We start from the raw sequence: 26784 nt of genomic DNA on the forward strand, positions 1-26784 counted from the left end.
AATTAAATTGAGAACATTCATTAGATCATAGGGAAAGCAAGGGTGTTCCAGAAAAACACCTCCTTGTGCTTCATTGACTATGCTAAATCCTTTGACTGTGTGAATCACAACAAAATGTGGCAAATTCTTAAAGAGATGGGAGTGCCAGACCACCTTACCTGTCTCCTGAGAAACCTGTGTGTGGGTCAAGAAGCAACAGTTTTAACTGGCCATGGAACAATTGACTGGTTCAAAAATGGGAATGGAGTACTTTAAGGATGTATATTGTTACCCTACTTCTTTCACTTATTAATATATGCAGAGTACATTATGTGAAATGCTGGACTAGATGAATCACAAGCTGTAATCAAGATTGCCGAAATATCAACAACCTCAGCATGCAGATGATACCATTCTAGTGGCAGAAAGTGAAGAGGAATTAAAGAGCATCTTGATGAAGGTGAAAGAGGAGAATGAAAAAGCTGGCTTGAAATGCAACATTTCAAAAACTAATATTATGGCATATAGTCCCATCACTTCATGGCAAATAGAAGGGGGGAAGTGGAAGCAGTGACAGATTTTCTTTCCTTGGGTTCCAAAATCACTGTGGAGGTTATTGCCGCCATGGAATTAAAAGACCCTTGCTCCTTGTAAGGAAAGCTGTGACAATCCTAGACAGCATAGTGAAAGGGAGAGGTATCACTTTGCTGACAAAGGTCAATATAGGTAATGCTTTGGTTTTTCCAGTAGTCATGTGTGGGTGTGAGACTTGGACAGTAAAGAAGTGTCTGAGTCCGGAAGAATTGACAGTTTGGAATTTTGGTGCTGAGAAGACCCTTGAGAGTTTCTTGCACTGCAAGGAGATCAAACCAGTCAATCCTGAAAAAGAAAATCAACCCTGAATATTCATTGGAAAGACTGATGCTGAAGCTGAAGCTCCATCCAATACTTTGGCCACCTGATGCAAAGAGCAGACTTATTGGAAAATACCCTGATGCTGGGAAACATTGAAGGCAAAAGAGAGGGGTGGCAGAGGATGAGGTGGTTAGAGAGCATCATCAACTCAATGGACGTGAGTCTGTGCAAACTCCAGGACAGAGGAGCCCAGGGTGCTTCAGTCCATGGTGTTGTAAAGTGTCGAACATGACTTAATGACTGAACAACAACAAAACAAAAACTGTAATTATACATTGTGACAAATGCTATTAAAAACCTGAGCCATTTTAGTTATAAAGGTGTGACATAAAAGAGATCACCTGAAAAAAAAATGAAATTTAACATGAGGGCCCTTAAAAATGAAATGTCAACCATGTAAAAAGCAAAGAAACAGCATTTCAGGTAGAGGGAACTTTGCGAATTACTGAGTCAGAAAAGCGTTTGGTGTGTTTAAGGATCTGTAAAGAGACCAGTTTATCTGTAGCAGAGAGCATGAGGAAGCCATGCATGGATATGCATGATCAAGAACAGAGGCAGAGGCCAGGAAAAGAAGGTTCTGATAGCTTGGAGAAAAGAGTTTCTATTTTCCTATAAATGTGTTGAGAGCACACTGAAGACTCAATTTAGTAGCCACTACCTAAATACACCTATTTCAGTTTTAATAAGTTTTAAGTTAAATTCAGTTAAATTTCAGTTCTCTCTCTCTCTCTCACTTACACACACACATACACACACATATCAAGTGTTCTGTAGCTAGTGTCTTTCACACTGGTTGGTACAGATGTGGAATCTTCTCATTATTGCAGAAAGTTTTATTGGGCAATGCTATGAGGAGTCTAGGCTGGAGAATGATAAGATTGGATAATGACATTATTTTTTTCAAGATTACTCTGGCTACTGTATAGAGAATCAGTTGTAGAGAGACAAAAGAGTGAGGCAGGGAGATTTTTCAGGAAGCCACAGCTATAGACAGGACAAGAAGTCAGCGATCTGGGCTGAGTTTCTCTGCGAAACTCCTCTCTGCTCCAAACAATGCCAAGGGGACTCACTCCTGCATTTGTGCCTCTGCAGCTGGAGTAGCTGAGATGTTTCTCAATGTGCTCTTTTATCCTCTAGGACACCAGCCTAGGCTAATTTCACATGGTGGTGAAAACATTCAATCAGCAAGAGCAGGGCAAGCCCCAGTGCACAGACACTTGTGAAACCTCTGCTCATATCACTTTTGTTAATGTCCCATCAGTCAAAGCAAGTCACCTGACGAAGTTCAGAGTCATCGTGCACTGGGAAGAATGGGTCCTTGTGGACAGTGCTGTATCAGCCTATCCACTAACATCTGCCTCAGAAATTTTTTTGTTTTCAGACACTTTCAGTTGTCAGGGGGTGAAATTTTGTCTTCTGAGTGGAAATCCAAGGATGGCTCCTCTAGGACAGTGGGCAGGAGCAATTCGGTGACTCTTGGTTGTTTGACTTTGTCAGAGGTCAAAATGCAGTTAGCTTTGTCCCATGAAGTCTTTTTTTTTTTTTCTTTTAATTTGTAGAAAGGTTGAGCTCTGTTCACGCATCAACTCCCATCTGCCTCCTCATTTCTGATTCTATCCCTCACAGAAGCCCCTCTGGAGAAAGTGCCACCATTGTGACGTGTATCGATCCATCATTTTAGTCCTCTGTGAAGTTAAGCAAACTCATTATCCGCATCATCTTCCTATAACCAGCATTCAATGTTCCTCAGTTTTCCTGCCTCTCAAGTCAATTCCCAGACACTAACACTCAGCATTTGGGTTACTCAGCTATATGCCCAAGATCTCTCCTTCTCTCTGCTTTTTGATTTGACCCCATTCATAGCAAGCATTTATAAGTGTCAGGTACTGTTCTAAATGTATTATAGGGGTTACTCATTCAATCCTCATGGTAACCCTATGAGATAGCTATAATTACGGGCTCCATTTTATAGAGGCAATATGCAAGGCATGAGGGCATTGAGTCATTTGTCAAAGGTCACACAGCTGGAAAGTGAGGAGCTGGGATTCAACCAGGCAGGTGATGTCACAGTCTTCCTCTCACCACTTCTCCTTCCTTCCCCTCCAGATGCAAGGGGGTCAGCTAGAGACCAGGGGTCAGCCCTCAGGACCACCTGCAACGGTGCCCAGAGGCCTCCTCATGAATGACTGCACTTCTTCCTGAGCTCGCAATCATAGTATAATCTTTCTTATTGCAGGTGCAGTGGGAGTGTATCAACCCCAAGTACAAAGCCAAGAAGAAGAATTATAAGAACTCGGGCATTGTGATTTTGAATCAGTGCAAGGTATAAACATAGCCCCTGTCTTCCAGGAGTATGAAACTAAGGCTGTCTGGGAGGAAGGCCCAGGTGGTCTGCACAGAAAGAGTGTCAAGAAGATATGATCTTTTTAAAATAAAAAAGTCAGAAAGTCAAGGTATTAGTGGACGTACATTAAAAGTTTGGGTAGTTTTGGAGCTGTCCATCACCTCAACAAAGACAGTCCTGCCTGAAGATAACAGAGTCCTGGTCACAGTCAGGTTCTTCTCTGCCCAGGACAGCACCAGAGGGAGGTCCCCAGATGGGGGCAACCAACATTTCTAAAGCTCCTGAGTGAGTGAGTGAAAGTCATTCAGTTGAGTCCAACTCTTTGAGACCACTTTGACTATAAAGTCTATGGAATTCTCCAGGCCAGAATACTGGAGTGGGTAGTCATTCCCTTCTTCAGAGGATCTTCCCAACCCAGGAATCGAACCCAGGTCTCCTGCATTGCAGGCGAATTCTTCATCAGCTGAGCCACCAGGAAAGCCCAAGAATACTGGAGTGGGTAGCCTATCCCTTCTTCAGGGAATCTTCCTGACCCAGGAATCAAACCAGGGTCTCCTGCTTTACAGGCAGATTCTGTACCAGCTGAGCTAAATGGAAGCCTCCATTTACATGTAATAAGCACTAAGTTTTTAATAAAAAAGATTTTAAATAAAATAGTTAATATTATCAGAACTGTACCAAGATAATGTAATACCACAAAAAGTTATGGAAATAGCAATAATCTGCTAATAACAGGATTATTTCTATTACATTCTAAATTCAAATTTTAATCTTCATTTATGCATATTTCACAAAAGAAAACACTAATATTAAGTTTTAGAGTCAATTTTTACTCTTATGTTTTTGTACTTTTATTCTATTACTACATTAAAGTATTGCCATTTCAAAGAAACATTTACAGCTTCCCAGAAGAACTAGTTTTAATACTGGCAGTCTTCCTGTTCGATACGCACCAATATAAATCTTTTCTTGTCAGAGATCTCAATATTAAGTACTCTACACCAGGCTTTTTTGTTCTGTGAACTCTGTTTCACTAAAACTTGCATTCTCCATTTCCTCTTCGTAACCACAGACACACTCAGACTTAAAGATTTATCTTTCTTATGTATATTCTGCATGCCACCTCTGTCTCTGGAAGACACTTTCCTTCCTGCTGACACTTTCTAAAGCACCTACTCTGTGCTTGTCACACCAAGTGATAATCCCTAGTACTTACCACTCAGTGTTCTGTACGTGGCACCTCCTCCATGCTGAAGAGATGCCATGAAAACAAGACACGGGGGATGAGTAAAGCACCTAAAAATTTCTCCCAGAGGGGCTCTAACTCTGCAGAAAATCTCCTCTGGGAATAATTTTGCCACTGGTTGAGTACTTACTATGGTAAAAATAACTATAATACGTTCTGTTATTCCTACCACAACTCTGAGATTCCTACTTTCAGATGTGATTGTAACTAGTTCATTGTCTCACACACATGTAAAAGCTGAGATTTGAATCTCTGTCTGACTCCATGATGTGAGACTTCCATGCCATCCAGTTTCTCTCTAAATATCTCAGGTTCCTTTTCTCAGAGTTGGCATTCCTGGCTTCCAGGGGCTGTAGGAGCCCATTCTCACATAACGGAAGAGTCAGGCTGAAGACTGATGGGTCTGGCTTAGGTCACAGGCCTATCTCGTGAACTAATTACTGGAACTAGATGATAACAGTGCTTACGATTGGCCATCTGGGGTCATTGCTTTGATAATGTTTGCTGTATTTTATGATGTTTTGATATCTTGGGGCCTTGCATACTGGGAGGAACTGCCTCTCTTAGGTTTAGCTAATTCCTTAAGATAGCAATCAGCATGCCTATGAGCCCATCTTTGACATGCAGACAGAGCAATCCAGAGCCTGTATCCCTAGCCACCCCCTTTCCTGAGCTCTCACCAAGCTCACACCAAGCCAATATTCCCCCTGCCCTGCATCACCCCAGAGCCAGCTTCAGACAATTAGAGACCATCCCTATTGCCCAGAGCCTCCAGAATCACTCATTATTCAGTCCTAAACCTGCTTAACTGCTTACCTTGCCTCACTCTTTCCTCCCCACAAAAACCACCACAGTGACTTTTGTCTGTGCTTTCCCTGCATGCCTCCTGCCTCCTGCCTAATCCAGTGCTACCCCCATGTGGCCCCCTTGTGTGGCAGGACATGCGTTCAGTCCTTTGGGGAGCTGTGAATAATCAACTCTTCTTTCAAAGGCAGTTGTCTCTGGTTGTCTTACCTACCTACCTATACAGACCAAATCCTGGTGCATTCAGAACAGTCCTGTGCCCATAGAAGCAGGAGAAAAGACGATCCAGATGAGTCGGTTCAACCGTCCATCTCTGTAAGGTGACTGTGCATATAACTGTTTTGATCTAAGAGTCTGGCACTCAGAGGACATGGTATTGATAGGGATACAGTAGTAGGTCCACCCACTCCAATATTCTTGGGCTTCCATGGTGGCTCAGACAGTAAAGAACCTGCCTGCACTGGGGGAGATCTCCCCTGGAGGAGGGCATGGCAACCCACTCCAGTATGCTTCCCTGGAGAATCCCCAGGGACAGAAGAGCCTGGTGGGCTACAGTGCATGGGGTCACAAAGAGTCAGACACAACTGAGTGACTAAATACAACACAGCATCTCAACTATCAGGCAAAGCATCCCCATAAGGAAGCCGGGAGCAGGCACTACTCTGAGGGCCCAGTAAACATCAGCCCTGAGACAAGTCTGCTGATAGATGTGTGCCACCTGGAGGTGGTGCCTGGAAATGCTTCCACAGGGTTTTGTGGGTCAGTCTTTGGGAAGCTGCCCTGAGCCTCAGATGTAATATGAGAAGCAGAAGCGAGGGTCAAAAATCAGCTGATGGTTGTACCAGTAAAATGATCCAGATTGTGAGCTCTTTAACTGCAGGTACCATGCCTGTTTCTCTTTTCCCTGTATCCTTAGCATCCAGGGCATGGTGGAGGCTCAATAAATCCTTGTCAAATAACTGCATAGATGAATGTCACCAAGACTCAAGCAGCAGAATCATAATGAAGCAGAAACGAAGACTAGAAATCAGTAAAGAGTGTGAGAACGCAGAAGCTAGGGGTAGGGCAGGAAGCAGGAAGCCTGTTGACTTCCAGCCTAGAGGTCAAAAGGATGCATTTGGGTCCCACCTCCACCATCTAGGTAGATGATCTTAGCGTCAGTTTCCTCGTGGATAAAATGGACACAATAATCATAGCATCACCTTCACAGGCTCATTCTAAGAATTAAATGAGATCATGTATGTTAAGAGTTTGGCATACAGTTCAGTTCAGTTCAGTTCAGTCGCTCAGTCATGTCCAACTCTTTGCAACCCCATGAATTGCAGCAGCACTCTGTAAATATTAATCCTTGTTCTTCATGGCAAGGGAGGAATCTCACTAGCTGGCAGCTTACAGTGGAGAGCTTCTTAGATAATTGTGACCTTGAAGCTGCTCCTCTTTTTCACTGTGGTGTTAGGAACTTTACCAGAACTGGGACTTAGACACGGGCAGCAAGACTGAAGCTAAGTGTGAGACTTCATGTATTTCAAACCAGTGGTGACCCATGAAAACACAGTACTAGTCTCATCCCAGAGGCAGAGGCTGATTAAAATCATATGTAAACCCAAACAACTGAGCGACTGAACTGAATTGAACTGAAACCCAAAAAGAGTGAGAAAGAGGAGGGATGGTTGCAGCCCTCACAGGACCATCTGTTTTCTTTCTCTCCTCTCATGAAAGATAATCAGCTGACTCATCTTTTTCCCACGGGCCTTTCTCTGCTCTCCCCTCTAGGTCAGCAAACCCCATGTTTAGGCCTTTAACGTGTAAGTACTCGGATCACACTGTTCTAATACAGCTTCCTCTCCTCCCGTGCAGATCCACAAGATGCATTCTTTCTTGGACTACATCATGGGTGGCTGCCAAATCCAGTTTACAGTGAGTTGTTTGTTTGTTCTTACTTAGGGAGCAAGATTGGAGGGAAGTGCTGGGTGTGGGGCACAAGGACCCACAGTCTGTTAAGACCCTGGGTTGGCTTTGCTCGGGTCTCACCACTGAAATATCATACAGTAACATCTCTGACCAACCTAGACAGCATATTAAAAAGCAGAGACATTACTTTGCCAACAAAGTTCCGTCTAGTCAAGGCTATGGTTTTTCCAGTGGTCATGTATGGATGTGAAAGATGGACTCTGAAGAAAGCTGAGTGCCAAAGAATTGATGCTTTCGAACTGTGGTGTTGGAGAAGACTCTTGAGAGTCCCTTGGACTGCAAGGAGATCCAACCAGTCCATTCTAAAGGAGATCAGCCCTGGGTTTTCTTTGGAAGGACTGATACTAAAGCTGAAACTCCAATACTTTGGCCATTTCATGTGAAGAGCGGATTCACTGGAAAAGACCCTGATGCTGGGAGGGATTGGGGGCAGGAGGAGAAGGGGATGACAGAGGATGAGATGGTTGGATGGCATCACCGACTCGATGGACATGAGTTTGAGTGAACTCCAGGAGTTGGTGATGGACAGGGAGGCCTGGCACGCTGCGATTCATGGGGTCGCAGAGTCAGACACGACTGAGCGACTACACTGCACTGAACTGAACTGAACTGAACATCTCTTTACAATGAGGTCACACTTCTGTTTACCCCGTGACTATTTTTTCAGCATCCTATCAGGAAATGCATGCCATTCAACCTCAGAGGGTTTGGGGAACCAGTCTATTATGCTTTCCATTCTTTCAGTAACTGTAGGAGGCAGGAGGTAGTGGGTGGGTTGCCAGATTCCACCACTGGGTGAAAAGGGTTGGGGAAGGAGTGAACTGTGCTAAAACGTCCCACTGAACCATGGCTGACATCTTGGCTGTGTTCATTTGGACAGAACACAAGCTTACATGTCGAGCCCAATGGTCAGTGCCAAGAGCAAGCCATTTAGGTGACTCATCGGACAATGAAAAAGTGAATTCCAAAAGACTGGAGAACTAGTCTGTCAATGTTGAGAAATAGAATTAATGAGTGGATTAAGGATCTTCTCCTACATGGAATCTGTGAGCCCATGGGATTTGTACACTCCTAATAATGTATTTGGTGGTGGGCTGGGTCTTTTTTAAGTGTCTGGGTGGGCCAAATTTATAAGTCCACCTGCCCTGGAAAAATTTGCTGTCAGTGGCTTCATATTCAAAATCTTCCTAGTTTCCAGCAGACATGACCTGCAAAAAGAGAATACCCAGATGACAAGAAATAGATCTGTTAAAACCTGTGGGAAAGTCATATGGATGTAAACAAGTTGCGCAGCATCTGTGCCCCATCTTACAGAAGTGTACTTGTGAAACTCAGCCCTATTTAGCTCCCTAGATGGGCTCAATCATGTGAGGAAGGCAAAGAAAATGGTTTGAGCCCAAGAGAGTCGACTAGACCAATGTGTTCCTGAGACATAAGGTAGTGGAACCCAAAAGATTAGAGGGGGGTTCTCCAAGGGGATGAGATAAGGCCTCTCCCTAGATAGAGGCTGGGCTTTTGCTATAACCTATCTATGTCCTGCCTAAACTCAGGCCATTGTTCATTTGCCACTGAATACTTATAGGAGTTAATTATAGATTATGGTCATTTCTTTAACGTCTAAGGTTCTCTAAAGGCACACCCATAGAGCACCCCACCCCCATATACACACTGGCATGTTTAAAAGGTAGTAACCATGTGCATTGTGGGCAAACACCCCGACCTCTGTCTGTCCTGGGCACTTGGAGGAGCCAGCAATGTCACAGAGGGGACAGTGTCCCATGATCTTAGGCAAAGGGCTGGTTTCAGGAAACTATTCATAGATTTTCAAGTGAAAGCTCTATTGATTTGGGTCTGTTTTAGGTTCTATAGATCCCATGCTTTTGGACAACTCTTTAGTCAACCTTCAGGGGTTTGCTTTGCCCTTGAGCTGCAAAGAATCAGCCCCAGTGAAAACTGGAAGTTTGAGCCCAGATGGTTTCCAGCTCTACACCCTGGCTCACAGAGGAGAGAGGAGGTCATGTGGTCCCCCTGACCCAAGGAGATTATTCTTCTGGCGTTGCTCTCCCCTCCTTCTCACTTTTTTAAAAAGTGCTTGAGTAATAAGAAATTACTTGAGTAATAAGAAACCCATTTTTTAAAACTAGTTACTTGCCAATTAACTTTTTATTTATTTTTTTTTATTTTTTTTTTTTAATTTTAAAATCTTTAATTCTTACATGCGTTCCCAAACATGAACTTTATTTATTTTGGCTGCAGTGGGTCTTTGTTGCTACGTGTGGGCTTTCTCTAGTTGCGGCAAGTGGAGGCTACTCTTCATTGCAGTGCACGGGTTTTTCATTGCGGCGGCTTCAGTAGTTGTGGCTAGCAGGCTCTAGAGCATGGGCTTACCTGCATGTGGAATCTTCCTGGAGCAGAGATCAAACCTGCATCCCCTGCTTTGGCAGGCAGATACTTAACCACTGGATCACCAGCTGTCCCAACCTTCTCACTTTTACTGACCCTTCCCAACTGGGAGGGACCACCTCAGTGGTTATCACCACCACTTCCTCAGCCTCCACTTCTCAGCCCTCCAGCATCCACAGAGGGACCTGCAGGAAGTCTGCAGTGAGTGAGGAGCAAGACCTCTGAAGAGGGAGAGCAGGTGCAGATAAATCCCAAGGAGAAGGGGCCAGACCATAGTTTAGTTCAGTTCAGTCGCTCAGTCGTGTCCAACTCTTTGCAACCCCATGAACTGCAGCATGCCAGGCCTCCCTGTCCATCACCAACACCCAGAGTTCACTCAGACTCACATCCATCGAGTCAGTGATGCCATCCAGCCATCTCATCCTCTGTCGTCCCCTTCTCTTCCTGCCCCTAATCCCTCCCAGCATCAAAGTCTTTTCCTGTGAGTCAACTCTTCGCATGAGGTGGCCAAAGTACTGGAGCTTCAGCTTTAGCATCATTCCTTCCAAAGAAATCCCAGGGCTGATCTCCTTCAGAATGGACTGGTTGGATCTCCTTGCAGTCCAAGGGACTCTCAAGAGTCTTCTCCAACACCACAGTTCAAAAGCATCAATTCTTTGGTGCTCAGCTTTCTTCACAGTCCAATTCTCACATCCATACATGACTACTGGAAAAACCATAGCCTTGACTAGACGGACCTTAGTTGGCAAAGTAATGTCTCTGCTTTTGAATATGCTATCCAGGTTGGTCATAACTTTTCTTCCAAGGAGTAAGCGTCTTTTAAATTCATGGCTGCAGTCACCATCTGCAGTGATTTTGGAGCCCCCCAAAAAAGCAGTGCCTAAAACAAAATGCTTCCTCCTGGAGGGCTCCAGGCCAGGGATGCAGGAGACAGTTCTAGGTGTTCTACTTTGAGGTTTCTGTTAAAGAAAGCATAACAACCACCTCATTGTCATTTTCCTCTAAAATTAAGTCAATAATTTCTTATTACTCAAGCATTGCCAGCTAATGTAAATTATAAGCTGTAATGCAAACTATTATTAACAATTGACCTGCCTTACTTAATTTGGCTTATAAGTATTTATTATCTGCCCAGTCATTTCATTGACGCCATCTGGATAAATGAAGTGAACTTTGCAGAGGGATCAGAAATGAGAACAGGGCTTCCTGGTATGGAGATGAACAGAAGAGTGGAAGTGAGGTCCAGGATGACTCAAATGTTTTGTGCCTGAAGACAAAGCATGTTGACCCCATTCATAGAAATATGGAAATCAAGATTAGCCACCAGACAGCAGAATGAACTTCCCCAAAGATGTGGGGGGGGTGTCTTCAGGTATCCCAGTGAGATGACATTTATAAACATGGCCCTTGGTTTCAGGAGAGAGGTGGAAGCTTCACATATATAGGTCTGGAGGAGATAGCTAGAGAGAAGAAGACAGAAAGATAAGGGGCCTGGTAACAGAATGCTATGGAAAATCTGCATTCAGCAACAGGGGAAAGAGGAGCCAACAGTACGATAAGATGCGCCAGAGAAAAAGGTCCCAGAGGAGGCAGTAACTCAGATGATCAAGAGAAAGTCTTACAGGATCAAGGACAATAATCTCATATGCTAAAGAAAAGATAAGGTGAAGAATGAAAACCAGTGACTGAGCCATGTTATGAGTAAGCACAAGTCATCTTCAGAAGAGCAACTTCAGCAGAATGAGACCGTAGGCCCAGGTTTTGGGGTGTAACAGACAGTGAGGATGTGAACACAGTGGGTATATCTACTCGATCAAGACAGCCAACAGTGAAGGAAAAACAAGAGGCGGAAAGTAGGTGCCAACCTGAGGATGAGAAGAGGGGAATTTTAAGTAATAAAATAAGCAGAAAAGATCCCAAGGAGGGAAGCAGATAAAGGATGCTAAAAAGAGCCCCCATCAGTGATTCTTCCTCTTTTTCAGTCCCATGGACCACTTGAAATCTGACGCAAGATCTATAGCCACTCACTGGAAAGGGCACACACTCCATCCCACACACAACTACAGGATGCCCTTGGGCACCCATGAGGACAACCTTTGTTCCTCGTGTGAATTCTTGAGTCATAAGGACTCTGGAGCAACAGTCATGTCATGGTCTTGGGAGAGCTGGGCAGAGGTTAGCAGACATTGAGGGAGAGAGATTGGGTTCCATACATTTGGCACATGGCACAGCAGCCAAAAGAAAACCAGAGACTAGAATTTCACCTACAAAATCAATAGCTATAGACAGCATAGATGAGGCCAGACTCCATAAGATATCTGGGAAGACAATGGTAAAAGAATTAAATGTTTCCGTTGAAAGTTATTGCCTTTCCAGATACGAAAAACTTCATTGTAAAATGGATTTTCACAGAATCAGGTTGTAAGCAACACAAACGTCCAACAATAAGGTAATGGCTATATAAATTGTTGTAGCTCATTTAAGTGGACTATGATAAAGCCATTTTAAGTGATAATTATAATGATTTGTAATCACATGAGGATATGTTAATGTCATTAAGTGAAGAAAAAGAGAATATAAAGCAAAGCTACCCTATGATTACAACTATGTTAAATATCTTTATGTATTATATATATATTTTTTACATATAAAATTTTAAAATATTTTGTATTTATATATATGTAAAACTAAAAAGGAAAAATATGATTTACTGAACTAGTAGAATCCCGAGTGGTCATTTTTCTCTTATTATATTCAGATGACCCTTTTCATTATTTGTATTTTTTTTTTATTAAAAGGGGTATTTCTGGGACTTCCCTGGTGGTCCAGTGGTTGGGACTTTGCCTTCCAGTGCATGGGGTGGGAGTTCAATCCCTGGTCAGGGAGCTTAGATGGCACATGCTTTGTGGCCAGGGAACCAAAGCATAAAACAGAAACAATATTGTTAAAAATTCAATAAAGGCTTTTAAAATGGCCCACATCAAAAAAAATCTTAAAAAGGGCAATTATCACTTTTCATCATCTCCGATTTTATTATCTATTTTTAATAATATGATATAACAAGCTAAATGTGGCTAAGCTTGAAGATTAGCCTTCAAGCCTAAGAAAAGATCACCTATTAAAAGTCCTCTCATGTCATCTTTTCTGACCTTAATACACTTAGGATATCCTATGCCCACACTATGTCTCAGTTTAGTTTTAAATCCTGATTTTAAATGCCAGACTAAATAGTGATGGACTCTTGTGTAGACCTCTGAGACATGAGACTGAGTCCTGGGTTGAAGAGGAGAATGTTTTGCACGTTCCAGGAAGTGAACCAGGCAGGTTCTTTCTCATCTTGTCTTGGTTCCTATTTCTTTCCTGCTATGGAGTTTTGAGGAGGCAGAAAAGCACAAGAATTATATGTGTTATTTAAGAAATGGTCCAAACTGAACAGTATCACCACCTATAAGGCTCGTCGTATAGGCCCAAACTGTATACAGACTTAAAAACAAACAGCTGCCCTATAGCAGATGATATCACAAAGATTTCAGAGAGATCAGACAACTAACCAGAGATGGGTTCACAGCAGCTTTCCCAAAAAAGCATCCAGGTGGGTCTTAAATGGCCCAATTGTCAGAGGCAGGGAAGGGATCTGAGGCATGGGCTCAGTTCAGGTGAGAAGCTAAAAATAGCCAAGGAAGGATAACATCGTTAGCGTCCAGCCTTTTTCGGAAGCAGTTCCTCACACTGGGGACTTGGCAGCGTAGAGAAAGTAAGCACTTTGCTCTCATACTTTACAAGATTTTACAAAACTGCTCCATGGCTCTGCTTAATGAACAGCGAGGCCTCCTGGGCAGAAGGGGAAACAAAGGAGGCCTGCTCTGGGGCTGCCCACTGGGAAGACAGAGTGCACACCAGAACTGCAGGCTTTCCTAAATGCTTCATAGCAGAAGAGGAAAACAATAGCTCTGCAAGCCTGCCACATTCAGGAAGCCAGGAATCAAGAGCCTCCTCCACAAACTGGCATTTTTCAGTCATTTTCATGCTTTTATTTCTCAACTTAGTCCCTTCTTTCACAGCCTCCCTGTTGCTTTTTAAAATAAACCCAACCTTTCTCTCTGTTCTCTTGCACTCATGCTAACTTAAAGAGCACAGAGAATTCGTGGTAGAAGACCACCTCCTGAAGACAAAATTCTTATCTCCAGCCTCATCAGGGAGACTTTAGGAACCATCACTTGCTGGCGGGGCGGGGGGGGGGGGGGGTGGGGATGGGAATCTTTGAGCTGCCTTGGGGGGGAATCTTTGAGCAGCCTTATACCTGAGACTGTCTGTTTACTGTCAAGTCAAATGATAAAGTGAGACGAGGTAGCCGAGAACTGTACAAAAAGATCTTAATGACCCAGATAACCATGATGGTGTGATCACTCATCTAGAGCTAGACATCTCGGAGGAAGTGTGAAGTCAAGTGGGCCTTAGGAAGCATCACTACAAACAAAGCTAGTGGAGGTGATGGAATTCCAGTTGAGCTATTTCAAACCCTAAAAGATCATGCTGTGAAAGTGCTGCACTCATTATGCCAGCAAACTCAGCAGTGGCCATAGGGCTGGAAAAGGTCAGTTTTCATTCCAATCCCAAAGAAAGGCAATGCCAAAGAATCTTCAAACTACTGCACAATTGCAGTCATCTCACACACTAGCAAAGTAATGCTCAAAATTCTCCAAGCTAGGCTTCAAGAGTATGTGAACCGAGAACTTCCAGATGTTCAAGCTGGGTTTAGAAAAGGCAGAGGAACCAGAGATCAAATTGCCAACATCCACTGGATCATTGAAAAATCAAGAGAATTCCAGGAAAATATCTACTTCCACTTCATTGACTGCACTAAAACCTCTGATTGTGTGGATCACAACAAACTGTGGAAAATTCTTTGGGAGACAGGAATACCAAGCCACCTTACCTGCCTCCTGAGAAACCTGTATGCAGGTCAAGAAGCAACTGTTAGAACCAGATATGAAAAAACAGACTGGTTCCAAATTGGGAAAGGAGTACATCAGGGCTGTATATTGTCACCCTGCTTATTTAACTTATATGCAGAGTACATCATGCAAAATGCTGGGCTGGATGAAGCACAAGCTGGAATCAAGATTGCTGGGAGAAATATGAATACCCTCAGATATGCAGATGACACCACCATTATGGCAGAAAGCGAAGAGGAACTAAAGAGCATCTTGATGAAAGTGAAAGAGGAGAGTGAAAAACTGGCTTAAAACTCAACATTCGAAAAACTAAGATCATGGCATCCGGTCCCATCACTTCATGGGAAATAGATGGGGGAAAAAATGGAAACAGTGACAGACTTTATTTTCTTGGACTTCAAAATCACTGCAGGTGTTGTCTACAGCCATGAAATTAAAAGATGTTTGCCCCTTGGAAGAAAAGCTATGACCAATCTAGACAGCATGTTAAAAAGCAGAGACATTACTTTGCCAACAAAGGTCTGTCTAGTCAAACCTGTGGTTTTTCCTGTGGTCATGTATGGATGTGAGAGTTGGACTATAAAGAAAGCTGAATGCCGAAGGATTGATGCTTTTGAACTGTGATGCTGGAGAAAACTCTTGAGAGTCCCTTGGACTACAAGGAGATCAAACCAGTCAATCCTAAAGGAAATCAACCCTAAATATTCATTGGAAGGACTGATGCTGAAGCTGAAACTCCAATATTTTGGCCACCTGATGTGAAGAGCTGACTCATTAGAAAAGACCCTGATGCTGGGAAAGATTGAAGGCAGGAAGAGAAGGGGACGACAGAGGATAAGATGATTGGATGGCATCACTGACTCAAGGGACATGAGTCTGAGCAAGCTCCAGGAGTTGGTAAAGGACAGGGAAGCCTGCCATACAGGAGTCCATGAATTGGACACAACTGAGTGACTGAACAACTACAACAACAAATGATAAAATATTTTTATGAGCAGAGGGAACTATAGAAAGCAGCACGTGATAGGGATCATTATTTTACTTCCTTTTTTCATCACATAATTTTAAATTTAATACCCTTCCCTAAAGTTTCATCAGCATCTCCTGAGCTTGAATAGCCTCTGTGGTTGTCATAAATAAGGGGGCCATCCCCACAAAAGAGTGCAAACCCCAGAGGCCTGCAGAAAAATAAAAAGCAATTTCCACTGGGCATGTTTTTCTCTACAGCACCACCAGGAACACGCAACTCAATACTGCCTACTAACCTTGAACTTCAAGTTACCCCACTTCATAATCTCCTCAATCCCCAAGGAGATCTGGCCACTCCCTTCCCTAGCTGGCATCCAAATTCAGAGTCAACGAATATCCTATTTCTATTCCATGCTTAATATATTCCATCACAATCCTCTTCTCACCACCATCTCTGCCTCTCCCTAGTTTGTTAAGCATGAGGGAATTATTCCAAGCCTAAGGATGAAGAGTTGATAGAAATGAAAAGATGTAGAGCACTGGGACCAGAGTGAAGAAAGAGAGGAAGGCACCTTGGGTGCAAAATTTAAGGATACATCACTCGGATTGGGCAAGTGTAGGATCAGCTCAGATAAGTGCCTTCCTGAGTTTATACCTAGTCACCTCTCTTGTCTTACCCTAATCCCAGCCCTATGATTTTTTTCAAAATTTAATATAGTTGTTGCCAAAATTTTTAATGCTCATCCAGATGTTACATACACTTCTTCCCACACCACAGGGACTCATCCAGGTGATACATCTGGGCTCAGATGCTGCCTTTTGGTGCCTACATGCTTGGAGAATCTCACCTGTGCTTAAGAGATGTTCAGTTATGTTTCTTGAGTTGCCATTTTTCTTTATGGAGGCTTTCCCCTCTATTCTTTATATTATCTGATTTATCTGATTTCATTCTTTGGTTTTACATCAAGATACCAGCATGTTTTTGTCATCACAAGACACCCTTGACAATCAGGTAATCAACACACACGGGACAACTGCAGTATTAAAAAACACAGATAGATTGGAATGTCAGTGATTTGCAATATTTGCAATGTCACTGATAAATCAGAGCAGAATCAAGTTTGTGTGTGTGTGTGTGTTAAGTCGCTTCAGTCATGTCTGGCTCTGTGATCCTATGGACTATAGCCCACCAGGTCCCTCTGTCCTTGGGACATTCCAGGCAAGAATACTGGAGTGAGTTTCCATTTCCTTCTCCAGGTGATCTTCCTGACCCAGGGATCAAACCTACATCTCTTATGTCTCCTGCATTGGCAGGTGGGTTCTTTACCACTAGTGCTACCTGAGAATCAAGTTTATCTCTGAAACATCCTTGCAGTCTCTAGAATTTTCCTTAGTTCTAAAGTGCTTTCCACAGGAGAGAAAAAGATGCTTTTCTTCTAGCCTTCCCAGCACTATGTTTACTTTTTAAACACTGTGTACACCTGAGAGGTGCCATGATCTCTTAAGTGTGTCTTGTCAGGACAGAAGTCAAGAGTGGTGGGTGTGTGTTGAAGCTTAGCAAATCCAGGAGGCCTGAGATGCTTGATTTCTCCAAACCCTGTCTCTTGGGTACCTTTCGAGTATATTCCTTGGAGAAGTTTTCCAGGGATTGTCTGAATGTATCTGGACCTTTGTCTGGTTGGTGCCCCATACATGTGACCCAGAATGCTTTTTGATTGCAAAATGCATGTAGACTCGCCACGCTCAACTAACTTTTCACCACAGTTCATGTTATCTTCCTCTCTTTTTTCACTGGCTTGGCTTTCACCTTCAGGATGAAATCTATCTCAGAAGATATTGGATTTCACTGGTCCTTTTAGGTCACCCCCAATCATCCTCAGTCACCCATTATCCCACTATTTTTTTTCTTTTTAAAACTTATTTTATTTTAATGTTTTTATTGAAGTATATTTAATTTACAATGTTGTTTTCATTTCTGCTCTATTGTAAAGTAATTCAGCTATACATATATATACATTCTTTTAAAAATATTATTTTCCATTACAGTTTATCATAGGATACTGAATACAATCTTCTGCAATATACAGTAGGACCTTGCTGCTTATCCAGTCTATATATAATAGCTTACAGCTTGTTGTTATTGAGTCATCAAGTTGCGTCCGACTCTTTACGACCCCACGGACTCTAGCCCACCAGACTTCCCTGTCCTTCACTATCTCCCAGAGGTTGCTCAAACTCATGTCCATTGAGTCAGTGATGCCATCCAACCGTCTCATTCTCTGTAGCCCCCTTCTCCTACCCTCAATCTTTCCCATCATCAGTGTTTTTATCCAGTGAGTCGGCTCTTCACATCAGTATTGGAGCTTCAGCATCAGTCCTTCCAGTGAACATTCAAGGTTGACTTCCTTTAGTTTACAGCTGCTCACCCCAAACTCCAACTCCATCCTTCCCCCACACCCTCTCCTCCTTGGTAACCACAAGTCTCTTCTCTGTGTCTCTGAGTATGTTTCTGCTTGTACATAAGCTCATCTGTGTCATATTTTAGATTCCACCTATAAGTGATATCATATTTGTCTTTCTTCTGTCTTAATTTTTGCTTAGTATGATGATCTCTAGTTGCATCCATGTTGCTGCAAATGCATTACTTCATTCTTTTTATGGCCCTTAGTATTCCACTGTATATGTGCACCACATCTTCTTTATCCTTGTATCTGTGGATGGACAGTTAGGTTGTTTCCCTGTCTTGGCTATAGTGAATACCACTGTTATGAACATAGAGGGTGCATGTATCTTTTTGAAATAGTTTTGTCTGGATATATGCTCAGGAGTCGGATTGCTAGATCATATGGTAACTCTACTTTTAGTGTTCTGAGGACCCTCCATAAGAACCTCCATACTGTTCTCCATAGTGGCTGCACCAGTTTACATTCCCACCAGAGTATAGGAGGGTGCCCTTCTCGCCACATCCTCTCCAACATTTGAACAACTAGTTTTTAAAGCTAATGAATTTCTTCTCTAACTCTGCTTGTCAGCAGGATGTGTAACATACCACATTCCCCCTCCCTCGGGCTGCATCCCTGTCAAGGTTAAATGAAATATGTTCACTTTAAATCCACCCACTCTCCTATCTTCTCTTCCAGGTAGCTATAGATTTTACGGCCTCAAACGGGGACCCCAGGAACAGCTGTTCCCTGCACTACATCCACCCCTACCAGCCCAATGAGTACCTGAAGGCCTTGGTGGCAGTGGGAGAGATTTGCCAAGACTATGACAGGTATGAGACTTCCCATCTCTGGGGGTTCTTGTGGCCCCTAGCTGATCCTGGGCAGAATAATGGAAATGAAGTTATGCTGAGGCTCATGAAGGGACAAAATAAAGCCCAGCTCTAAATGTGTTATCCTCTTCACCTCCAGAGGAACTGAATTCATGCCAAGCTCACATTGGCCAACAAAAAATCCTTTCTTCTCTTACTTGGCTGGCAGGACCACTGGATAGAGATTTTGGTTCTCTTTTGTGAAACTTCATTATGTGCCTTACTACATACAGAAAGTTGCAAAGTTGGGTGCATTGACTAGCAGCATAATGTCGCAGAACATCAAGCTCCACTTGAACATCTAAATCAGCATCTGCACTGTAACATGATTCCCAGATGATTTGTATGCAAGTTGAGATTTGAGAAGCACCGGTTTATTGGGCGCTATTCTTTCTGATCCTCATACTAACCCTTCTGTCATGGGTGTTGTTTAACAGAAGAGGAAAACTGTGCAGGGAGGTGAAGTGGTGTGTGCCCTGACCTACAGACAAGGGCAGGATTTAAACCCAGAGCCAGCTCCTTCTACAGCATAAGCTCGTAATCATGGGATTTCACTGATCTCAAGAGCTATTGGTAACTTCAGCAGAGGGTGTGTGTGTGCCCCCGACAGTGTTTACATGTGTTTGTAAGTCTGTATAGAAAACACAATTTTGAGATCAGATCAGTATTATATTTATTTTTACTTCTCAGCAAACATTGACCTTGCCCACCAAGAGAATTCCTTGTAAGAAGTGATTTACATAAACTACATTGAACTGAATTTATTTTGCCTTTCCAGTATTTCTAGATTGAGGTGAAGTTGTTCACATGTTTGATTAAGAAGGTTCTTTGAAATAGAACCAGTGTAAATATATTGTGGGTAAATCTCAGTTGACAGCCTGATGTGATTGTAAAACAGGACTAGTTAGTAATAAGCAGTAACTAAGTGATGTGAAAGTTGCTCAGTCATGTCTGACTATTTGCGACCCTATGGACTATACAGTCCATGGAATTCTCCAGGCCAGAATACTGGAGTGGGTAGCCTTTCCCTTTTCCAGGGGATCTTCCCAACACAGGAATTGAACCCAGGTCTCCCACATTGCAGGCAGATTCTTTACCAGCTGAGCCACCAGGGAAGCCCAAGCAGTAACTAATTGTCCAGGAAAATAAAGTGACTGTCCTCCAATTTCAGAGAGATTTCATGAAATAGCCTGATTTCTGTTCTTTCTAGTCTCATAATTGGTGATAACCATATTAAAAACCTGATACCCAGGCACTTAGGGAGTGACACAACCTAGTGACCAGAAGGTGCATGAGTGTCCTTCCCACTGGCGAGTCCCTGGATTCGGATGGTCATCACCAATAACTCAGATGTGTATGATGCTAGCTGGGGATGAACGAACAGATGCAGTCAAATCAGATAGTGCTAAACATTTCCCCTTGCCCTTGCCAACACTTCCCCTCCATGTTTGGAACAGAGAGAAGTAATAGCATTTTAAATTACCTTGTTGAACTGATACTTGTACCTACCCTTGAAATATTGTCTGTGAAGGCAACTTTAATCTCAGCTCTTGATTTCTTCAGGCCCCAGTTCAGGAAGGATTCTTAGAGAAGCTCAAGTCATAATGGAGATTTCTACCAAGAGGAATAAAACAGGCAGATTGCAGTTCCCACTGTTAGAAACTCCTCCAAATATCCCCCAAGATACCACCACAGTAATTCTCTCCTTTCTTTCTCTCTCTGCTCCCCCCCCCCCCAACACACACACAATGTTACCTTGTGTTATAATGTGTCCATTTAAGAGAAGAAGAATGAGAACTTCTTCAGGATTCTTAACAACTTTTAAATATTGAAATGCTCATAAAATAAAGCAGGTAAAAGTGCTTAATACAACACAATAGACACATAGTTGAGTCAGTAAAGTTGGCCTTGACTGACTCTGCAGGCACAAGGCCGCCTAGTAATGAATTCCAAAGAGCAAATTGATGGCATGGCCAGAAATTAAGATGCCAACACCCAGAGCCCTTGCTGTGTTTCTACAGCAGACTTATTGGACAGGCTACAGAACTTCTGTTTCCTGATTACCTCAAACTCAAAATGCAGATAAGACAGTCAGAGGGACCCACACATCTTTTGGAGCTATTATCCCTTTATAATATGAACTAGACAAAGCCTAGGGAGGATTTTTATATTTCCTCAAAAGTACAGATAAAAGTAAGAGAGATCACCTTCAGCTTACATAAAAAATCATCTCAGATGATTTTTTAAAAAAACTGATTAATGTTATATGTGGCAAAATCAAAATGTTGTAATTATCCTCCAATTCAAAAAAATTATTTTGTTTAATTTTTAAAGGAAAATACCAAAGTTGTTGGTCCCAGCTGGCCAAGAAAATCAGATTTCTTCAACTCAGTGGAGCATTTTTATTTTTCATGTGAAGAAAGCACCTCAGCATTGAAATCGGCACACTAATCACTTCATGAAAACTGACAAGTTTCCCTCACTTCTCTGTGTGGGTGGAAAGACAATAGACAGACAGTCAGGACATTGCAAGTAGGGGCTTTGGAACTAATTTATTCTGCATCAAAGTCAGTGAAGTTGCTGCTCAAAAAGAAACAGTTGAGTAAAAACTGACAGAGGGCTCCGTTTGCCCACCTGCAGCGATGCAGAGGCATTTAATCCCCAGGAACCTTGAAATTCCTCTCAGTTTCTGACGGCCAAGAGTGTTCTTCCTGCCTTGTACATTCACTGCTCACGGGTCATGACGAGCTGACCCATGAAGCTGAACAGCTTGAGAGACGCGTGAAGCTCAGACTTCTCAGGGTGGCCTTGAGGGGAGGCTCAGGTCCTAAGCCTGGCAGGCAGCTCTGCTAGCCCGTTTTCTCTGTGTTTCTGAGAGAGAGACCCCTGCCTTCTGTCTCCTCCAGCTCCCCAAGTGTGTGCCTCCCAAACGAGCTCATCTGTTCCCAGTCGGTTGTAGCCCTCCCCCAGCTCCTACAAACAACGTGGTCTCTTTAGGCTGCTCAAGGCCAGGGTGGCATCCATTCCTAGGGCTCGGCAGAGATGTGAGTCTCCGACAAGCGTCTCTTTCAAAGAGTGCTGGGTAGGGTGCTGCGAGGTACAGTTAGAACTGAAGCAGGCTGGAATGCAGAGGATTGGGTTAGCAGTCAGAAGTCACATTACAGTGCTGTCTTTTCACTCTGCAGACACCAATCCATTGTTCTCTTGGCTCCACTTTGGAACCACTAGGGAAGCCTTAAAAACAGGCTGGTGCCTGGGCCAGAGCCCCAGATTTAATTAGTCTGATGCACATCCTGAGGTTAAACTCCTTGGGCCTTGTTTCCTTGACAGCAAATGAAAGATTCAGCTAACTTCCCCTGCAGAGCAGTTGTAAGAATTAGATATAGAAGTTCTGCCTTTTGTACATTCTTAATAAATATAGAGGCTTTCTGAAGGAGATCAGCCCTGGGATTTCTTCGGAGGGAATGATGCTAAAGCTGAAACTCCAGTACTTTGGCCACCTCATGGGAAGAGTTGACTCATTGGAAAAGACCCTGATGCTGGGAGGGATTAGGGGCAGGAGGAGAAGGGGACAACAGAGGATGAGATGGTTGGATGGCATCACTGACTCGATGGACGTGAGTCTGAGTGAACTCTGGGAGATGGTGATGGACAGGGAGGCCTGGCATACTGTGATTCATGGGGTCGCAAAGAGTTGGACACGACTGAGTGACTGAACTGAACTGACGTGATAGAGGCTTATACTCTTTACTTATATTTAAAACATCAACTGACACAAAAGGGAAAAGAACTATAGTGTCAGACCTAAAAGTCATTTTGGACCAATGACCTGTAAAATTTTCGGCTCACATACCCCTAAAAAGAATGTTTAAACATATAACCTTCACACCTTATTATATTGAAATCTAACATTTTCCATCATAAGTTTAAATAGTGACAAAGAATGATAATTCTAATGTCATGTAAATATGGACATTTAAAAATAAAACTCTTACATAACTCAACTGAATGCATCCAGCAGAACTAAACGCCACTTGATACCCACCATCATCCATTTAAAAACTGCATGAACAAGTCCATCAGTTTGAGCTGAGAATTCTGTTTCTTGTTTTTCATGAAGTCATATTTTCATTCCCTTCTCCCATAGAATTTCACCCCAATGTATCTTGAAAATTTGCTTTGAAATTCCTTAATTGATCACTATATTATGTCTTTAATTAAAATATGAATATAAATTTTTAAATTTCCAATTTCTAAAATTTACTATAATGAAAAGATTTGAAGCATTTAAAATATCTTCTGGTTTGGTTTTTATTATAATCATTATTGTTGCCTAACTGATCATAAATATTTGGGAAATTTTGATAACTGATTATTGCCTATAAAATTTTTTTAATCTTAATGAAACAGATATTCCCCAGTTAGTTTACATATCTGTGGGTAACTGCCCCCTCTGACCAGAATGGAAAAGTCCAGCATCAGTTCTAATTTAATTTTTTGTTTTATCAATGTAAATACTAAGAAAGCTTGTTTTTATAAGTCCATGGTAATGGAAAGAGTTTGCTTAGCAGGGTTATATAGTTTTTTCAATTCAAAGTTTTATATAAAAAATTACATATCTATCATCAAAATATATTTTTAATGGTCTACCATCTGACATTAGCACTTTCAACAGTTCTTTTAAGCAAAAACTGGCAACTACCTGACTCATGAAAGGATTTGTTTGCTAGCAGTCATTCTCATCAGGAAATGTCCCTTTGTATTCTGCTTGGAGCTTCTACAAAGGGGAGCAGTGCACACGGTGGCTGAGATTCTGCCTGGGTGAGCAGAGGGTAACTGGGAGACGGGAGGTGTGAATGAGAAGCAGGTACTTCAATCACAGACATTCCCAAATCAGTTTCAGCAAAGAATACATGGGGAGGTAAAGGAGCTGAATACTGATTTCCTTTAAAAGCAAAGAAGCCATGCTCTTATATCTATAGAAGGGCTTTGTACCTCCACATACCCCAACTTTAAGACCACCGCTTTAGAGAACAGCCTTTATTTAATGTGTAGCTGTTCTAAAATGTGATTTTACTGAGTTCATCTCCATTTCCTTATGGACACAGTCTCTCCTTTCATTGTTCTCTTGCTGTAGCCCCTTCTTCCTTACCTGGGAAGACAAAAATGCATCTCCCATTGGAAGATCATCTGACCAAGGTCTTTCTCTAAGTTCAAGACAGCAAGCTCATTGCCACTGAAAACCCTGGGCTCTTTGATCATATTTTATCCTATTTTATTCCAATAGTAGGAAATACTGCCTTCAGGAAATTCAATCTGCCTTGAATTTTCCAGGTTGGGAGGTTCCATCAGTCACCTCAGTAGTTTCTAGATGGCCCCTTTATAAGTGCTGGTAGGTCTCATTTTAAGTTCTCTGATGTGTTGGCAAGCCTTCACTTGCTTGTGTGCTCAACTTGCCTTCCCTTTCTCTGTCTAGTTTTATTTTTAATCAACGAAAGTGAATACTTAAATCTATTGTTCTTAGGCTTGATTTTTTTTTTTCCTTTAGTATGCTTATTAGAGCCTGTGTGGTGGTTAACTTCAGAGAACTGACACCCTCATGACTCATTAATTATTCCCCCTGTAGGTGAGACATTTTCCCTACCTTCCTGCTGTTGAAACTCAATTGTGTAACAGTGCCTCATGGTCAGTAAACTTCAAATCCCCAAGGGTGGCTTGAAGGTATAAAATCTGAAACACTGATTTGCTGATTAGAAACAGAATACTAGATCTCACCTCTCTTAAACTCATCAAAGAAAATAAAAGGTGTGGAGCTTCCTAATTTTCTCTGCTTTGACTTCTGAGCCATCTGAGTGGGAAGAAGCTGGACCCATCCTCCACCCAGAACAGCTTTCTTCCAGATTTAACTAGAAAGCACCTCTAAAAACGCTCTCACATTCCTCACCCTTATCCTAGCTAAGAAGGAATCTCTGAGACAAAGCATTTCAATATTTCCAAGGCCCAGAAGTATTTCAGACCTGTGTCTAATCTTTTATAAGCTTTTATGATTTTCTGTTTATCATCATTAATACCCTAATACATGCTAGATATATGCAAAGTCCATACCTACATAACAGAGAGGGAAAGGGGGAACAAGTCATTTTTCTGACAAATTTAGCCTCTGATTTCAAAGAATTCTGATTTCCTTCAATCTCCCAACCCCTGCCCCAAATTTGGTCAAATTGGATGTATTTTGGTGAAGGTCTATCAAAGCCGTCTTTGGCTACCAGTGACCTCTATCTAAATCGGTAGATGGTGATGGGTGACAGTCTGGCTTTGATCCTTTGACTTCTCAGCCTGGGGCTCCCCTTTCTCTTCCAGAGACATTCCAGGGACAGTGAGCCCTTATCTGAGTTTCCTCTTCTCCTTGACTGACTCTGTAAGAATTGAGAAATGGAGGAATTGTTCCAAGAACAAATCTCAATTGAGTCTTTAATGGGAGAGCAAATAAAAAGTAGGTGTCCTGAGAAGGACGTGCCCTCTTCAAAGAGCAATATTCCTGAGCTCCACTGTAACAATCCCCTGACAGCACAAAATTCACTTAAGAAGTGTCTTGTTTGTGATCTGATCAGGGGCCCAGTTACAGAAAGCACAAGAGGAAACCACATTTAATACTGTATGTAATCATTAAGTTTTGATGGTATAATAGAAAATTCATAGGCTTTGGAATTAAACAGTGCTTGCTGGTAAACACCTTAGTTCACTTCCTTAGACTTTTTGAGGCTCAGTTTATTCATCAGTAAAACAGGAATAAAAAGTAGGTGGACCTTCAAATGTTGTATGAAAATTAACTAAGTATAGACATGGCCTAGCATCATATCTGGTACTGTGCCAATCAATGTTCATTCTTCTCCTACTCACTTCTCACCTATAGTATAGGAAAGCAGTAAAGTGATGAGCTTTGGGGATTATTTCTTTATTTCAGTTTTCCACTCTATTGCTGTCCCCTGTTACCACAAGTAATCAAAAAGCATGAGTTAGCATTTGGCATAATGACCTGTTCTAGGGAGGCAATGCAGGTTTATGTTTTTCTTTCTCATTAGATGAAAAAATACAGCAACTTCTTTTTTAATTTCAGTGACAAAATGTTCCCAGCCTTTGGGTTCGGTGCCAGGATACCCCCAGAGTACACGGTGAGTGGGTGTTTTAATATAAACAAACGATGGCGTGGGTTTCCCTCACAGAAGTCCCACACTTTCAACCTTTAATATAATCATGTAAAGGCCCATAGTCAGAAGTGATCTTCACAACCAGTGAGGTTAGCTCCTCCAGCTGGTGTGTAGATGTCACCCATTCTCTTGGGATTCTCGATGGGCTGTCTCAGAGTTAATTCCAAATGAAAACTTCCATTGTTTAGCTTCATATAGACATGTCAGAGACTGTGGAAACACTTGGAAATTGATCTTCAATGGCTCAGAGCCCATCTATTCAGATCTCTCCTGGAGAAAGACCCTACTGACCATTCTGACAGTGAAAATCCATGACAGTGATTTTCAGACAGACTCCCTCATCCCAAGTTCCTAAGTGCCAGTCTTGTGTGGGAGATACAGAGAAATCCTGAGGAAAGAGCTACTTGGGTTCAGAGAATTTGGAGCTGAAAGGCTACTGTAAAAACACTGGAATCCTATTTGACCTTGATGCCGATTTCTCATGACACAAAGAAGGCCAAGACTGTATATGGAGAGATTTGTGCTGCAGTGGGGCTGAGGCACTCTCCCATCTGGTATACCAGATGGTCTGGGTGGGAGAATCGTGGGGAGGAGCAGGGACCCCTGTTCCTCAGGAGGCCTCTGCAGTCCCTAATAAATGCAAGCAATACTGCCCGGTCATCAATTTCTCTTTTACT

General features: G+C 42.5%; 1 protein-coding gene across 1 annotated transcript in view; it reads left to right on the forward strand.

Moving 5' to 3' along the window:
- Window positions 1-26784, forward strand: part of CPNE4 (copine 4) — a 624067-nt gene that overhangs the window by 579957 nt on the left and 17326 nt on the right. Inside the window, exons 9-12 of the mRNA XM_069565947.1 lie at window positions 3131-3217; window positions 7146-7205; window positions 18727-18860; window positions 26017-26071. Of these exons, the coding sequence (XP_069422048.1) occupies window positions 3131-3217; window positions 7146-7205; window positions 18727-18860; window positions 26017-26071 (336 nt within the window). The remainder of the gene's footprint in view (window positions 1-3130; window positions 3218-7145; window positions 7206-18726; window positions 18861-26016; window positions 26072-26784) is intronic.

The sequence above is a fragment of the Ovis canadensis genome, chromosome 1, assembly GCF_042477335.2.
Source record: "Ovis canadensis isolate MfBH-ARS-UI-01 breed Bighorn chromosome 1, ARS-UI_OviCan_v2, whole genome shotgun sequence".
Taxonomy (NCBI): Eukaryota; Metazoa; Chordata; class Mammalia; order Artiodactyla; family Bovidae; genus Ovis; species Ovis canadensis.